The sequence below is a fragment of the Diaporthe citri genome (genome assembly GCF_014595645.1).
Source record: "Diaporthe citri strain NFHF-8-4 chromosome Unknown scaffold_7, whole genome shotgun sequence".
Taxonomy (NCBI): domain Eukaryota; kingdom Fungi; phylum Ascomycota; class Sordariomycetes; order Diaporthales; family Diaporthaceae; genus Diaporthe; species Diaporthe citri.
Window position 1 is genome coordinate 2,821,890 of NW_025064852.1, and position 17,181 is coordinate 2,839,070.

The window sequence follows — 17,181 nt, forward strand, 5'->3', positions numbered from 1 at the left end:
AATTAATAGATAGATTTTTATATTAATTATTGCATAAAGGGTTTTAATTAATATTAATATAAATAAAAGTTAGTTAAGTAAAATGCCTTACCTTTTTGCATTATAACATTAACTTTATAAACATATAAGCATTTTATAATATACTAAAATAATTTTATATATAATATATTAAGTTAACTTAAACTCTTTAACTTAGTATAATAATTAATAAAAAGATTACTTATAATTTAAGATATTATAAATAATAAATTAGCTAAGAATATAAGAAGATAAAGTAATATACTTAATGTTATTTTTAATTCCTTAGCTAAAATATTTTAAAACCTTTAAAATAAAGCTATTATTAAATAAAGAAAGGCATTTATTATAATTGCATATATATATTTTTAATGGCTAAGCTATGTTTTTAAGTAGCAATATAAACTTTTTATAGCGAATATAAAAAGAATATTAAAGTATATTATATATAAAAAGTATGCTTAATAAACGCTTTATTAATGATAATTAAGCTAAGTTTTATTAATATAATAAATAGCTTTTATACTCTTATTAACCTTTATTTATTTTTATTAAAATAAGCTTTAAAGTTTTTTAAAGTTATTAATATAAATAGCATTAATTATAATAAAAAACTTTGCCTTTATTTCCTTAAATATTATATTATTTAAAATATATTAAATGGTATAAATATTGCATTTAAATGCTTAAAGGAGGTGCTATTAATATATAATAATCTATGCTTATAGAAATATTGCTTAAATAGCATTACTTTTAACAATTTTAGCATTTATTATTTAAAGGTTGCAATTAACCCCATGGCTTTTTAATATCTTAAGCACTTAAGTAAAATCTTTAATTATTTAGCTATTTATTAAGGCTAATAAATAAATATATAAGCATTATTAAGGTATTATCCTAATTATATAAATAAGTAGTAGTTTATATTAATTAATATTATAAGTAATATTTATAATAAAAAAGGGAGGGTTATTAAGGCTTTTAAATTATATTGCTTTTATAAAATAAAATATAATATGCTTAACTTAATATTTTATATTAATTAATAAATTAATTAAATAATTATTTTTAATTAAATTATTAATAAGGCATTTAATTAATAGCTAGCCCTTAATATTTTAATTATTAAGTAGTTTGCGCTAATTATTAATATTTTTAAAGGTTATTTATTTATATAAAATTATATAAAAAAAGTAAATAATAAAGGCACTTAATAAATATTATTATAGCTAAATATTATATTATTTTTAATAATAAGGTAAGAAAATAATTTTAATAAAGGAATGTTTTTTAAGGGTTTTAAATATTAAATAATTATATAGGGAAAAGGTTTTTATAATATAAAAGAGATTTATATATTTTAATAAATATATATAAAATATATAATTAAGTATATTTACTTAAAGTATTTATATTCTTTTTAATTATAAAGCTAAATAAGTAGTTTATTTTATATAAAATTAATGGCTTTTTTAACCTTTTTTGCTTAATTATTATTGCTTTTTTAATTTACTATTTAAAGTTATTAATAAACTTATTTATAGTTTTATTTACTTTTTCGCTATAATACTTTGCTTTATTATTAAATATATATTTAATAGTAATTTAATAGCAAGGTAAGTCTTTTTTAGTTTATGTAATTATAACTATATATTTATATAGCTTAGTTTAAATATTAAGTATATTTTAAAGATAAGGATTATACTTTATCTTATAAATATTAATATAAGAATTATGGTTATTAAATTGCATTTTAATGGGTAAATAATAAAGTTACTTAGATTTAGGTATAATTTTATAAATTATATTTAAGAAATATTTATAATTACTTTAAAGAATAAAGATAATATATTATAAATATTTTAAATATTTAAATTATTATTTTTAAATTATTATTTTAATTATTTATAATTATATTAAGGTTAAATTTAAGGGTATTAATAATAAAATAATATTTAAAAATAAGGGTTATAAAATAATTAATTTAAGGAGATAAAAAGAAATAAGCATTATTTTATAAATAGGTTAATTAAATATATAAATAAATAAGTAAAAAGTAATTTTATAATAAAGTTATAAGGTAAGTTAAATATTATATAAAGTAAGTAATAATAAAATAAATAAGTTAACTTAAAGTTATAAAATTTTTTTTTTATACTTTATATTAATATAATAAATATAAATTAAATATATTGCATAAAAAATAACAAGGTAAATGTAATAAAGCAGCAAGGTAGCTATAATTTTAAAAAGCTAGCTTTTAAGGTATACCTATATTTTATTAATGCATGCAGCCAATTTCCTTATACTAAATGGGCCAATGCTAAAAGCTAGGTAGGCATACTATAGAAGCTGGGTGGGCGTACGCTGACTTAACTAAGTATCAAGCTTGGCTCTACTTTATCACAAAATGCGACCTATAATCGAATTCACTGGATAATAATTGCGGACTACATTTGTTCCTCCTGTGGAACACCAAGATCTATGGAGTACCAGCTCGAGTACCAACATGATTTTTGCGTGCAGGGGCAAGCTGACCCGGAATATTTTCATCGAGTAAGCATCAAAAAGATCGTGCAGCCCTTGTCCAAAAACCCGTATGAAAAGTATATATACGGAAGAATTCAATCTAGTACATGAATTGAACGAGTTGTGCCTTGCCATCAGACGTGCCCGCGCGGTCTCATTCTTTTTTCACGAGGCAATCGGCCGTGAGCTCCACTGCGTCATCGTGCCTATCGACTCATCGACATTATTCCAACAGAACCGTGCCATACAGACGGCATCCCCTAAACACTGTTGTAAACAGCGACATACTCGACAAACATAGTCCCAGAAGACGCCGTGCTCGCAATAGGCGTCGTGCTCCCGTACACCTTATCAGGGAACGAACCCCCAATTGCCAAGTTGAGGAGGACAAAGTACGAGCCATGGACAGCGTCGGCCCAGACGGTGGCGTCGCCGACCTGCGCCGCCGTCACCTGGTGGTACAGCGTGTCGCCGAGGTACCAGCGGATGGCCTCGGCGGAGGAGTCGGTGCGGTCCACCTCGACCGTGTACCGCAGGAAGTTGCCCTGCATTGGCGTCTGCGGCACCGTGTTCCCCGAGATGCCATTGGTCTCCTGCAGCATTCAGAGTCAGCTATGAAAGAACCGAGGAAGCACTTCTATACAAATGTAGGGAGGAACAGGCCACACCGTGGCCATAGCCGGTCTCGAAACCTGCAGCCTGATGAAACCTTTCAGGTACAGGCTGCAGATGGGAGAGATTGCTTCTCAAGGGGGTTAAGATTGTATCTGAAAGCTACTAACATCACATGGGCCTCCCGGGTTGACTCCGCAGTGCAGCGTTCCGTACAGCCTGTTCACGGCGTTGACGTTCTCCATTATGTCGAGCTCGCCGACTTGGGGCCAGTTCCTGGCGGTTGAGAGCGTCAGTACGGACGGAATTCTCTTAAGGCCGCGGAGCAAGTGTCTGTCTGGACTGTTACTAACTGGTAGTTTCCCCGGAACTGCCCACCGAGCGCCCAGAACGCCGGCCAGTACCCAATCCCATTCTCACCCAGGGGCGGCAGCGAGAGGCTTCCGACGATCCGCAGCTTGCCCCCGGCGGCACACGCAAAGTCCGTCCGCTGGGTCTCGACACGGGCCGACGTCCAGGCGCCCGAGGCGTCCTTGCGCGCGGTGATGCCCAGGGTGCCGTTGCCGGTGAGGGCCAGGTTCTCGGTGCTCGAGGTGTAGGTCTGGATCTCGCCGGTGCCCCAGTTCGATGCGCCGCCAGGGTAGGATGTTCCCGTGGAGAAGAGCCAGTTGGCCGTGTTGGGCAAGCTATTAGCAGTGCCGACGAAGTCGTCTGACCACGTCAGGGTGAAGCCGTCGATGGTGGGCACGGCTGCCTGGGCCAGGGGCATGCCGGCTGCTGCGAGGAGGGCGAGGATTCTAGAGTAACTCATTTTGTATGATATATTTGGAATTGTGAGTGAGTGTTGGTGAGAAGACAGGAAGTGAATGGTACAGGTACAACCTGTATTTTGAAGAAGGAGGCTGAAGAGAAGGAAGCCTGTGATAGAAAGAAAGAATAGAAGACGACTGAGCGTTGAGTTTGAGTAGATGGATTCAGTATCGACACCATCATGGGAGTTTCCCGTGGTTTATATGGACGAGGGCTTCTTCCACCTTTGAACATGTACTCCGGTACCGAGAGCCGTTGAATCTATCACCAGGCGAAGAGCTTGCTACTCCGTGTCCCGAACATATTGCACACCTACAAGGGTAGCTCGCCGTGTGGGCCGGAGGTAATGCTTGTCAAAGGCAATAATAACAGACAAATAGGGCTTGACTATACGGTCCCCGCGTTTTCAAACAACTGCTGGCCCACATACTGCTTGAAAGAGCCCCACAAACCATGGCCTTGTGGGCAATTTCGACCTGGATATCGGGAACTAAACGCCTCTTATGGGGGGGGGGGCAGGAAACGGCCCGTCTCGAGAACAACAATATAATCGTCCAGGGTAGCTCCAGAGCTTATTCAGATTGGTTAAGGCTGACTTGATCCTGAGTAAGAGACCGTACAAGCACATTTATCGCGTTGGCGCCATCATAGTACCGCCGAGACGTCTGGAGCCTGGATGAGTCCGTGGCCTCGAACTAGTCGGTCGCCGGGAACCGTTGTGCTGGCGGGCCGGGATGCCCTGCCCAGCCCGTCTGACAGCTCACGGCGCCGAGTCCCAGAAATCGGGTTGTGCAATATTACCCAGGGGCAGCTAGGCAAAGCATGTAGATGGAGCGAGCCGGCCGCCCTACCCCTAGGCCCCATCCACTCGCAGAGGAACAAGCTCACGTCTAAGAATACCCAGGTGACGGGTGTGACCACACGCGTGTCCCAAGACCCGGGAGTCATGTCGGATTCGGCAGTGGTAGCGCGCGGTTGACGCGTTATGGAGGCCGTGGTACGACATCACCTGCACGATATCTGGTTCCGCGCCCAGAATTAGACATCATCGAAACGGAGTCGGCCAACGTCCTCCATGGATATTGACTCGCAGGGGAAGACGACGTTTTTACACGTATTGAAAGTCGCCCGCCCTCGGGCAGCTGTCCCGATTCGGTACGACTCGTCGGCCGAGCCACGCCGGGCCTGGGATCCCTGCAGCCTGCCCCTGAGGTTTCCCCGATTGTTTAATCTATCTGATGTTTTGGTGCTCCGGATGACAGCCGGGTTGGGGGAGGGTAAGCTGACCTCGGGATCGACATGGGACAGTTATGCTTATCTTGCACATCCTGTCTGCCTGTCCGTCCCCATTATTTGAGGTTTGTAATTATGAGTTGAAGAACCGTCAGTGCAACTGTCGAAAGACATCTCCACTAGGCGCTGAGTCGGCTGCTCTCTTGAGTCTCCCTGTCGTTGTGCCGCGCGCCTCATGTGTACTCTATGAGGTGACTGTTGTCGTAGCCAGGCAAAGACGTATCTCGGAATGCCATGGAAATGCAGAGCGATCCATGGGGTATCAAGAGACTGGATTGACAGTTGATGGATCCCACCAATGTCGTGCGGCCTCGTCAACAGTCTCGCAGTCAACATCAAGACAGCGACGTGGCTAGACAGTCTCGCGTTCGCTTATTCGACGCAAAACCTAGGCCGTCAGACGACATAGTATAGTCCACACAAACCAACGCACCAATCCAAACTCAAACCTCTCGACATTTACCCCTTTCGGCCAAAGACCCGTCCCCAACGGCATATTAAGCCGAACGGCGGCCCTTGGCTCTGGGTGGGGGCGAGTGTGGTACTTGTAAGAGTGTGGTAACAACCACCTAGTGGCAAACCGCGCCCGAGGCAGGGATGGAGGAACAAACCTGGGGGAAAGGCGCCAGATGCTAGCGCGAACGATCCGATATTAAGCTCGCATCTGGCAGCTGTCGGCTCGAGGCTGCCGCTGGGGGGTGATGCGGCTGGGATGATGGGTTCACGGGATCTGATGGCTCGGTCCCGTCTTCGGGCCTTCTCTGGTGCACGGGGATTTCTGGTTAATTTCTCCTGGGGTTAACATGGGTTCTTTTGCGGAGTTTGTGAGGCGATCCGGGGTTGGGGCTGATTTCGGGTCAGAGAAGTTGGTCCTCGTTGACGTGGTGATATCATCTGGCGTGTCTCAAGGTTGTGTGTTGAGGTGTTCGTGCAGCCTATGGTACTTTATTCTCGGTCCGTCTCGGGCTCTCGAGGTCTAGCTTTTGGTTTGTCTTCCTTGATCATCATAGAGAACTAGAGAGGCCATATTCGACTCACCCTCTACCTGGCTAATCTTGCGCGCGCGCTGGCTGGACGTGGTTGGCCCATTCCAGTCTGTCGCAACAAGCCGAACAACACCGGTCTACTCAAATCCAGTCAGTGGCCGGACTACCTAGGTAGACTACGTAGTCGGATGCACTACTTTGGGTAGCAATCGTTGACATAAATCTCATTACTGGGGATATCGCAGTCCGTAAAGCTCATCGCACCGTCTTCCCAGACACCCTTTGGCACAACCTCTTCATGAGCGGCCATCAGGGTGTCATCAACACCTGAATTTCTTCAATTTTGACCCTGTCAACTCCTTCTCGTAGAATCGAAGCGGATGAACTTTTCCCTGTCCGACCCCAGTGTTAGGCTCATCCACAAAGGAAATGTGTCGCCCCATACTCATCATCTTGTCACAGCTGGTCCTGTCGTTTGCCCACCACATCCCAGCCATTCCTGTCCTCGTGTATTCCCAGCTCGCCTCATAGAAAATTTGCAACAGCAGATACTGTGGTGGTAGGCCGACGAACAAGCCCGGGTATCTATACATACTGAAATCCCTTCGGCAATGTCCGGCGAATTTGATCCCGCTCTGCCTGAACCCCTCGCTAGCAACAATGGTGATGGCCGTGCTTGACCGTATGATCGAGCCAGATCCATGTTGGTGGAACGTCCTCCGGGTGAATCGAATTCTGTGACGAGCAACGAGGAACTCCGTCTCATGAAGTCCCAGGTGTCACTCAATATGTCTCGGCGGCGGGACCACCGATTCAAAAGTCATTGAAATGACCGGATAGCTCATTGACCGATGGAAGAAGAGCGGGATGTGGTCCAAGATGGCCCAGTCAACCTGCTGCGGTCATGCTCTTTCTGTTGTTGTGATTTGAAGTCCCGTTTTTTTGGTTCGTTGAGAGGTCAGATAAACCACGGCGCAGCAGTGTCGAAGCTCATCAGCTCCCACCACTTCAACGGCTTTGCTCGGTCACCGTCCGCCTGGAGGTCTTGCTGCTTCCAGTACTTCTCGATCAGATTCCTCAGGACGAACACATTCCCGATTTTCCGATCCGCATCCATGCGGTCCAGTGTCCGCAGGATCATGATCCTCTGGTCGTCCATCTGCGACTCGCAAGCGACCACGAACAAGGGCCAAGGGCTCGTACAGATTTCCTGGTTCTCGAGGACTCTGAAACCTGCCTGAAGCCACATTGGCGTCTGGTTCGTGGCGTCTATGTTGGGGCAGACGGCCCGCAGGTACAGGACGGCAGCGATTCGGTAGAGCTCGGCTGTCAAGCGAACCTTTGTCTGCTCCCTGGTCGACTGCATTTCGATTTCGGGTGGCAGCCGTTGATTCAGCCTGCTGAGCCTGTCTTGTAGGCCCTGGCATGTCCACATCACGGATGGTAGCTCGGATCTGCCGCTCTTCTCGTGGAATTTCTGTGCAGCTGGGTATCGCAGCTGATTGATGTGATGGATGATTTCCATAATCTCGACGGAGCAGCCAAGGGAGCCTATAATGAGGGTCTTGTCGCAATCGCTTCCCTGGAGCAGTTCCAGTGATGACGCGCCCTCATAATTGTGCTTGTGTGGCTGGCTGAAAGAGCCCAGTATTTCGTGATACAGGAACCACGTGTTGAGAAAGTCATAGTCGAGCGGGCCGCCTCTCATGTCGGCATAGCGGTGCAGCAAGCTTCTTGAGCCGTTCAAGTGGAGATGCCACTTGCCCTCAGCCTCGTCAAAAACCTGCCGAGGTTCAGCCTTGACTCATGACGAAATAATGACTGTGGGGGGTGAGGCTTACGTTGTACACGCAAAGCATCATGGAAGCCGCGAGTTGGGATTCAATGGGCGGCAAATCGGCGAAGGACTCCTTGTCCAGCGAGTGGGACAAGAGCCGGAGGGCCTGGATCTTGTATGGCAGGGCAGCCCCAAGGCCATAGCGGTGGTATGCTGACAGGGCGAGAATGGCACTGCGGAGAGCCTTGGCGGCAAAGCTGGGGCCGTTGACGGCTATGGGGATGAGCTCGAGGCGGAAACCGTTGTTGGCATCGACAGTAGAGATCATGCGGGAGATCTTGTGTTCGTCTGGAGGCGTGGTCAGAGGACTTTGGCGAGGACAAAACAGGGTTAGAAACCGACAACTCACAATAGCCGAGCAACTCGACTTCGTGGCCCACCAAATCGGGATGAAGCCTCAGGGCTTGCTGAGGGCGGGCGTGGTGGTCCTGGAGAGTTAAGGTGCTGACATCCTGACGGTTCTGCTCGATGTCGTCGAATGAAATGTTGAGAAACTGCTGGCCGTAATACAATCCGGACGCCTGCAGCTGGCCGTGCGTGTGGTGCTGCAGGGAGAGTTTGGGTGATTTCCTGCGGCCGTCTGGTATGTCAGGCCAGACGAGCCGGAGGCCATATCCCATGCACTCTCGGCCCGTTCTCACACAGTTGTTGCATGAAGGCAGGCCTTTATCACACCCGATTTTCCTTTCTATTCGCGCGAGTACGAGCCGGGTGTCAGCAGGAGCCCGTATTTGGCGACCAACGAAGCCAAAGCCCAACCAGACGCGATGACGGATCGCCGGAACATTGATGTGTGGAGAAGGGACAGGGTCCACCACCGGAAAACAGATTAGATCAGATCAATATCTGACCCCAGTGTGTGCGGCAAGGGCAGTGAAAGGAAGAAGCCGGCAGCAGGCGTGACACGGCAACAGCAACAACAGCAACAACAACCACCACCACCACCACCACAACCACAACCACAACCACCACGGCAAAAGAGGCAGAAGCGCAACAACAGCAACAGTAACAACAAAAGCAACAGTAAGCTCGAGGCACAGGGGCGATTACTCACTCTTGCATGTCCAGCAGCCCTGGCTTGCTTGGCCAGCCCTCATGCTTGTCAGTGTGCGCTGCTCGGAAATCATAAGCGGATCGTTGTGTTGGGGTTTGGGCGGGCGTAGGTTAGGTTGTGTGATGGGGATGGTGATGAGACAGCGCTTGAGATGTAGTGTTCTGCTTTGGCGGACTATTTTGCTTTTGTTTGTGGCAGTTCAGAGGTGGAACCTGTCAAGGCCGACCCGGGTTCATGGTATATCCCAGGGGTCCAAGGGGTCCAAGGGGTCCCAGGGGGGTGGGTGGTCGATGCTTGATGCGATGCTCGATGCTTGACGCTCGATGCTAGATGGGTGATGCGTGATGCCTAATGCTGTGTGTCGCTGTGCTGCTGTGCGCCCGTGCCGGCCTCTGGCTGTCTGGGACTCTGGGTGGCTATTCCCGGCTGGCTGTCATCAAGTGAACCGGATCCGCAGGTGTTTCCAATAATACCCGTGTCATCATGTAAGCGCCATCTCGTGGCAATGATGCCGTGTCGCTGGTGCGGCTGCTGGTTGGCGGCGGAGGGTGGAGGGTGGTGGAGGTGGTGATTGATGGATGATGTCGGTCGGGGTAATTGCACAGTTAGTCCTCCAAGGTGTAACAAGGTCTGGCGTCTGGTCTGGTTCTCCTGGGTTCTGGGCGAACGGTCTGCTGGGTGTGTCTTGTGTAAGGAGGGTGAGGTGTGTGCGCGTGTGCGTGTGTGTGAGTGCCCGCTTGGGTCGTCGGTGTTCCTGGCCCAGACCACCGGTATCGCCTCGCCACAGCGTGTGCAGGCATCCATGCCGTCCCCATGCCGTCCGACACTGTCCTGTCCTCCCCCCATCCTTTCCATCCTTTCCATCCGCATCGCACCCTGGTCGCTCATCGAGAAGGCTTGGCAGCTCTGGCAAAGCGGGGATGGGCCTCGGCGGGCAGGCGGGAGCATCCGCCAGGGAACGGTACCAGTCCGTCAGAGGGCTGGGGCAGGGGTGTAGAGATTGTTAGCATCCGGAAGGGCCCGCATAGCCAGCACTATCACGGTATACTTGGGGTTCCGTGGCAGGTACAGACGGACAGCTCAGCACGGCACGGCATACTAAGTAGACCAATAAGTACCTGTGTAGATGTAGATACAACGTCGCAGACAGGCCAGCTGGCTGACAGGATACGACAGCACAGGACAGGATAGGATAGGATAGACAGGACAGGACATGACATGACATGACATGGCGGACAGACAGACAGGCCAGACAGGGTGGGCCAGCAACAACTGGCACAGCAGATAGACTGCATGCCGGTGCCGTTCGTCCCAGGTCCCCATGTGTGCGACACGCCCTTGCTGCAGACTCACCCTCGCCCACCCTCCTTCGTGCCTGCCTGTCAAACAAGCACGAATCTTGTCGACTCTTGACGAATCTTGTCGACTCCTGTCCCATGGTCGACCTGCCCCGGGGTAATATGGCGTCTGGTGGTAGCTGCCATTGGACGCCTCCTTCGGGCGGGCTTTGACCTTATTTATCTAGTCTCCCTGGGCCCTGCCCGGCTTTTGGTCCGAGGCAGACCAGACCAGCAGACCGACAGGCACGCCCTCTGCCCTCCCAGGCTCTCACCTCTGCCACCTGCCACCTGCCACCTGCCACACCCCGACCGTGCCGTGACGGCAACGCGGCTGATGAACAGAGACAAAAGTGCTCGACCGGTCTGGTCCTGGTCGAACCCTTTGCGCCCGAGACCCTCCCTCTTCCATGCTCATGCTCATCGAGAACTGCCACCTTGCGTCTACGCCTGCGCCTGCGCCTGGCGCCCTCGCCCGTGGACGGCTGCATCTCACATACATGCCATAATCTGATCTGTCCCGCTGACAGGACAGGCCAGGATCGGCGGCCCGTTGTAACGATGAATCCACCGCACAATCAACCCTTTCTTTGCCCCGGGCAGCCCCAGGCGCTGCCAGTCGTCCCAGTCTCCCAGGTTCCCCGCAGTCTAGCGCCATGTAATACGGGCTGTCTCTCGGGTCCCAGAGTGTGGATGAGGCGCAAGATACGCCCCGCGACGTTGACGACTCAGATAAAAGCAACGACGTCGGCAGCGGGATCATTTTCGCTCTCATCCCTGGTCGCCTCGCCTCTGTCAATAACACACCGGTCTGCTGAATCCGGCTCCCATCATGCTCGCTACCCTCCTTCTGGCCGCCTCCGCGATCCCGTTGCCTGCCATTGGGCTCGCCCGGGCCCAAGAGCAAGCCCCCCAAGATGAGGCGCCCATGATCCGGGACTATTTCCAGGCCGGCGGCCACTACGCCGAGAACAGCGCAGGAGAGCACGTCTTCCAAGACCAGATCTACGTGGAGCACCTGGTCCCCGTGCATGGTGTCACCCAAGAGCATCCCATCGTCTTTCTACACGGCTCGGCACAGACAGCAACGGTCAGTGGGCCGCCCACAGATTGCTTGACATGAGATTACGCGTCAACGCTGACCCTCCGGAAGAATTGGCTCAACAAGCCCGACGGCGGTCGCGGGTGGGCGTCTCGTTTCATCGAGCAGGGTTACGAGCTGTTCCTCGTCGACCAGCCGTCACGGGGTCGCTCGGCATGGCAGCCAGATACCGGCCCCGAGTTGGAGCCGCCCTTTGCGGCTGAGAACCTGCAGCAGCGATTTACCGCCAGTGAGAGGTACAACCTCTGGCCGCAGGCAGCAATGCATACGCAGTGGAACGGCACCGGCTTGATGGGAGACCCAGTTTTCGATCGCTTCTACGCATCCCAGGTGCAGTACACGGCCAACCTGACGTTTCAGCAACACAAGACCCAAGCTGCGGGTTCTGCGCTGCTCGACCAAATTGGCAGGCCCGTGATCCTCGTGGGCCACAGCTCGGGGGGTCAGCTGCCGATAGTGATTGCAGACGCACGCCCGGGTCTCACAGCAGGCCTGATACTCCTGGAGCCATCTGGGCCGCCCTTCACGAACGCGGGCGTGCAGGGGAATGATTCGGCTCGTGCCTGGGGAGTTGCAGACATCCCGCTCACTTACGATCCGCCAGTATCCGACCCCGCCGTCGACCTGGTCAGGAAGATCGTCGCGGCGCCCGACGAAAATCACGTTGGCTGCACCCTGCAGGCGGATAGTCCTGCGCCGCGCAGGTTGGCCAACCTGGCTGATACGCCCATCTTGGTGGTGACGGCAGAGTCGTCATTTCATGCAGTCTACGACTACTGCAACGTGGACTATCTCCGGCAGGCAGGGTGCACTTCTTTGGAATATGTCGAGCTGGGCGCAGCTGGGATTCACGGCAATGGGCACATGATGTTCCTAGAGAAGAATAGCGATGCCATCCAGGCCATGTTGCAGGAATGGATTGCGCAGTTAAATTAATAGCTTGGTCATGTTGACGGCCGAGAAATCTTGAACATTCCTCCGGGTGGCCACTGGAACGTGGAATACCGTACCATCGGCGAGGAGTCCATTCTTCAACCACGAGTCTGTCTCGGTCCGCACCCCGCCATTGGCCACCGACCTCCATCGCCATCTCAACGGCAACGCGTCGGGAACAGCCTGTCTCGCCTTGTTATGTCTGCTCTCTTCCATCGTGCGATGCTCTGCGATGCGCGGAACTGAAAAAGGACCATGGACCGCGTTCGCGCAGCTCTGCGTCTCGTCTCTGTTCCCTCCCTTCTCTCTGCCTGTCGGTGTTATATAAACAATCGTTCCTAATTGCGGGCTTGCTGATCCAGCTCTCTTCCCGCCCTCTCGTACCGACCGACCGACCATTCATTCGTTCTTTCTAGACACCCCTTCGGTTAAGGCAACCGTTGACCAAGCATGGGGAGACTGCATACACTGGCCGCCGGCACCGCCTTGCTGGCACTCGGGGTGAAGGCGCAGTTCTCATACCAGGGCTGCGCTGCCCTCGACACCTCGACCATCAAGAAGACCACCGAGTTGTATCCTCATGGTCCCGCGACGTGTCTCGCATATTGCAATGGCATAGGCTACTCGTATGCGGGCTTGCAAGCCCAGTAAGTCTCACTCGTCATGGGCCTTGTACATTCCCCCTCCTGAGAAGCCTACTTGCTGACTTTGCCTAGGTTTTGCTCCTGCTGGGACTTCTCCCCTGTCGTCACCAAGAAGTACGCCGACAGTGAGCATGCGGACTGCTCGTTCAACTGCGACGACCCGTACAGCAACCAGTACTGCGGCGGCATCGACCTCAGCTCCCTCGGCTTCCTGTACAGCCTCTACGCGGGTGTTGCGCCTACTGTCATTCCTGGGCTCACCCCTAGCAGCAGTGTTCCAGGAGATGTTGCAACATCCAGCGGTGGTGTGATCATATCTCCTCCGGCGACATCTAGCTCAGGAGATGGTGGTGTTACTCCTGCAAGTTCCAGCGGTGCTGGAGGCGTCATTCCTCCCCAGAGCTCAAGCTCGCTTGGTGGTGGCTTACCAACCCTCCCGAGCACTAGTGCTGGAGAGGTTCTGCCTCCAACTAGCTCTGGGCTTTTGCTTCCTGCGAGTTCAGGCCCGTCTGGAGTCTTGCCTCCAGCGAGCTCAGGGCCATCTGGAGGAGTTGGTCCTTCGGGTTCAGGAGGAAGTAGCGGAATTCCTCCTCAGAGCTCTCTGCCATCTGGAGTCATTGTGCCCACTCCGACTGGGTCCGGCCCTGCGGGCAGCGGGACGGCCTCGCCCAGCTCCACTGGTGTCGGTGGCGCCCCGATCCAGACTATCGTGGTTCTGAGCCGCGGCCAGCCGTTCGTGATTACCATCGCCCCCTACCTCAGGGCCCTTGGCGACCAGGCGCTGTCCTACATCCCGTCGCCGCCGTGGCTCCTGTACAATGCCAACATCACATCATTCTACGGCACGGTCCCGGTCGACTTCCCCGTTGGACCACTCGTCATCACCGTGACTGCCGGCCAGCGCACCACGGGGTCCAACAACCTCGGACGCAGGCAGGCCCCGGCAGGAACATACACCTTCGCCATCGAGCTGCTCATCGTGTTACTAAACCCCGTCCCGACGCTGCCCAGCAGCCCAGTGCCGACGCCATCGCTGCCCGGCGTGCCAGGCATCCCGCCCAACCCCAGCGCGGTGCTGCCGTCGTACACCAACACGGTCTACCAGACCATCACGTCGACCATCACGCGCTGCCCCGTGTGCCCGCCCGAGGTGACAAAGTTCGCGGTGCCGATCGGCACGACCTGCGTCACGGCCGAGGTGTTCACGACGCCCTGCGAGATCACTGTGACGAGGACGCGCGCCGACGGCGTCGTCACACCAGTGGTGACCACCACCAACAGCTGGATCCCGTACAACCCGGCCGAAAGCACCGTCGTCGTCACCACCGTCGACGCCGTCACGACCAAGTACACCACCACCCTGCTCGTCGCCGTCACCATGACCGTGCAGAAGCTGCAGCCCACGGGCCAGGCGGGCGCCGTCCAGCCTCCTCCCCCGCCGCCTCCTCCTGGCCCTCCTGGCCCTCCTGCTCCTCCTGGCCCTCCTGGCCCTCCTGCTCCTCCTGGGCCTCCTGGTGTCCCTGCTGCTGCGCCCGTTCCCGGCGCGCCGTTCCCTGGCCCGGTTGCGCCGCCGCCGCCCAAGGGGGCGATCGGCACCGGCGCGGCCAACAACGGCTCCCAGCCTGCGCCCACTATGCCTGTCACGGCTGGGGCGAGCATGGACCGGTTCGTGGAGATGTTCGTCCTGCTGTGCGGTGTTGCCTTTGGGGCGCTCCTCCTGCTGTAGGATGTCTGTTCATCGTTGCCGTGTCTCGGATGGACCTAATATTAGTACATTCTTTCTTTTGTATCTGCTTGTATCTCTCGGTCTTCCGGGTGTTGGGCGCTCATCAATTGCATGGTTCTCCGCGGGGGGGGGGGGGGAAATAGGCATTAATAGGACCTCCATGTAACGAACATGAATATGACATCCCAGATAATGAGAAATTATACACTGATGCATGGCGACTGCGATTTGGGGTGGGACTCCAAAGTGAATGTCGAGACAGTGATTCCGTTCATGAACCTAGGAGTCGTCGGTGGGAGGGTTGCACAGAACACCGACTCCGACGGTAGATGATCTGCAATAGACCAATTGAGAAGTTGTACTTAGTGGGATCGTCTTTGCGACCAAGGTCAACGATTCACTCTCTGCTGCTGTGCTGGGCGTGTGCCGCTTGTGGCAGGCATGTTCATCAGACAACGTTGGAATTGCCGTGGCATGAAGGGATCAAGGGCCGAACCGGGTAGACCGCGCGCCACCGCAGTCGATGAGCCGAGGCTCTCGCCGTCTCGCGCTGCTGTGTCGTTGGCGTCACCGAGGCCGACCGAGACCGGACAACCGCGGGTGCAGCAAGTGGAGAGAAGAAGGGCAGCCTTCCCCTCTGCCAGGCGGTTTCCTTCTCCCATTCTCTCTCTTTTTAACTTCCTGTGGGATCAATTGCACCTCTCACGACCATGTCCAGAGCCCTGCTTTCGAGATGCGCCCGGCAGAGCGCCCCAGCACTGCGGGCCGGCGCCAGGCGAAACTACGCGGCAGCTGCATCCTCCGCGCCGCCTTTTGACTGGCAGGACCCTCTCAATGCGAAGAACCTCTTGACGGAGGAGGAGCTGGCCATTTCAGAGACGGCGGAGAAGTATTGCCAGGAGCAATTGCTACCCAGGGTCCTTCGTACGCACCGCACCACCCACAGGCCCTTCCCCGCTTGGCTTCAGACTCCTCTCGTCACCCCAATGCGCCCTTCCCCAGTTCCTGCACCTTCTCGAACAGCCGCTGACTTCTCCTTGAACATCCTACAGAGGCCTACCGCGATGAGAACTACCACCGCGAAATCCTGACCGAGATGGGCGAGCTCGGCCTGCTGGGCGCCACGATCGACGGGTACGGCTGCGCCGGCGTGTCGACGGTGGCGGGCGGGCTGATCACAAAGGCGGTGGAGCGCGTGGACTCGGGCTACAGGTCTGGCATGTCGGTTCAGTCGTCGCTGGTCATGGGCGGGATCCACGAGTTCGGCACGGCCGAGCAGAAGGACAAGTTCCTGCCCGGCATGGCGAGGGGCAAGATTCTGGGCGCCTTCGGCCTGACGGAGCCGAACCACGGGTCCGACCCGGGCAGCATGGAGACGACGGCGCGGCCGCACCCGGACAAGAAGGGCTACTACCTCCTCAGCGGCTCCAAGACGTGGATCACCAACAGCCCCATCTCGGACGTGTTCCTGGTGTGGGCGAAGCTGGCGGAGACGGGCAAGATCCGCGGCTTCCTCGTCGAGCGGGACGCCTGCCCCCCGGGCACCCTCGAGACGCCCGCCATCAAGCACAAGACGGGCCTGCGCGCCAGCATCACGGGCATGATCCATCTGGACGGCGCGCCCGTCGCCCACGAGATGATGTTCCCTGACATCGAAGGGCTGCGGGGCCCCTTCTCGTGCCTCAACAGCGCGCGCTACGGCATCGCCATGGGCACCGTCGGCGCGCTCGAGGACTGCATCGAGCGCACGAGGGCGTACGCGCTCGAGCGCCGCCAGTTCAAGAGCAACCCCATCGCGAAGTACCAGCTGGTGCAGCGCAAGCTGGCCGACGCGGCCACGGACGCGGCGTACGGCATGCTGGCGGCCATCCAGGTCGGGCGCCTCAAGGACGAGGGCAAGGCGTCGCCCGAGATGATCAGCATGATCAAGAGGCAGAACTGCGACCGGGCGCTCGTCAACGCCCGGGTGCTGCAGGAGGTGTTTGGGGGCAATGCCGTTAGCGATGAGTATGCTATCGGCAGGCACGTTGCCAACTTGTTTGTCACGCAGACTTATGAGGGCCAAAGTGATATTCACAGTAAGTTGAGCCTTCATATTTCTCGTTCTCACTTCCTCCATATTGGATTTACTAATGCGTTCATACAGGTTTGATACTCGGCAGAGCCATTACTGGTATCCAGGCCTTTGTCTAGGAACATGGTAACATACTTGCACACGATTTGAAAATGCGCCGGTTGTAGTATGTAGCAATCAGTTCGTATATATGCTGCCCATGATGGATGCCATATCTGTGCCCAGG

General features: G+C 52.3%; 5 protein-coding genes across 5 annotated transcripts; 3 read left to right on the plus strand and 2 right to left on the minus strand.

The window, feature by feature from the left end:
- Window positions 1-696: 696 nt before the first annotated feature.
- On the minus strand, window positions 697-3,970 carry INS49_013963 (uncharacterized protein; the record flags this gene model as incomplete). The annotated part of the gene is made up of 4 exons (XM_043174655.1): window positions 697-703; window positions 2,836-3,140; window positions 3,330-3,435; window positions 3,513-3,970. 4 exons carry the CDS (start codon window positions 3,968-3,970, stop codon window positions 697-699), a joined length of 876 nt encoding a protein of 291 aa, XP_043021600.1.
- Window positions 3,971-7,206: 3,236 nt separating this feature from the next.
- Window positions 7,207-8,705, minus strand: INS49_013964 (uncharacterized protein; the record flags this gene model as incomplete). The annotated part of the gene is made up of 3 exons (XM_043174656.1): window positions 7,207-8,031; window positions 8,090-8,373; window positions 8,435-8,705. The coding sequence occupies 3 exons, from the start codon at window positions 8,703-8,705 to the stop codon at window positions 7,207-7,209; spliced, it is 1,380 nt and encodes a 459-aa protein (XP_043021601.1).
- Window positions 8,706-11,308: 2,603 nt separating this feature from the next.
- Window positions 11,309-12,514, plus strand: INS49_013965 (uncharacterized protein; the record flags this gene model as incomplete). Its single annotated transcript, XM_043174657.1, has 2 exons — window positions 11,309-11,566; window positions 11,630-12,514. 2 exons carry the CDS (start codon window positions 11,309-11,311, stop codon window positions 12,512-12,514), a joined length of 1,143 nt encoding a protein of 380 aa, XP_043021602.1.
- A 447-nt stretch (window positions 12,515-12,961) lies between these two features.
- INS49_013966 (uncharacterized protein) lies at window positions 12,962-14,881 on the plus strand (the record flags this gene model as incomplete). The annotated part of the gene is made up of 2 exons (XM_043174658.1): window positions 12,962-13,158; window positions 13,228-14,881. 2 exons carry the CDS (start codon window positions 12,962-12,964, stop codon window positions 14,879-14,881), a joined length of 1,851 nt encoding a protein of 616 aa, XP_043021603.1.
- Window positions 14,882-15,591: 710 nt separating this feature from the next.
- INS49_013967 (uncharacterized protein) lies at window positions 15,592-17,074 on the plus strand (the record flags this gene model as incomplete). The annotated part of the gene is made up of 3 exons (XM_043174659.1): window positions 15,592-15,805; window positions 15,934-16,959; window positions 17,028-17,074. 3 exons carry the CDS (start codon window positions 15,592-15,594, stop codon window positions 17,072-17,074), a joined length of 1,287 nt encoding a protein of 428 aa, XP_043021604.1.
- Window positions 17,075-17,181: the final 107 nt, after the last annotated feature.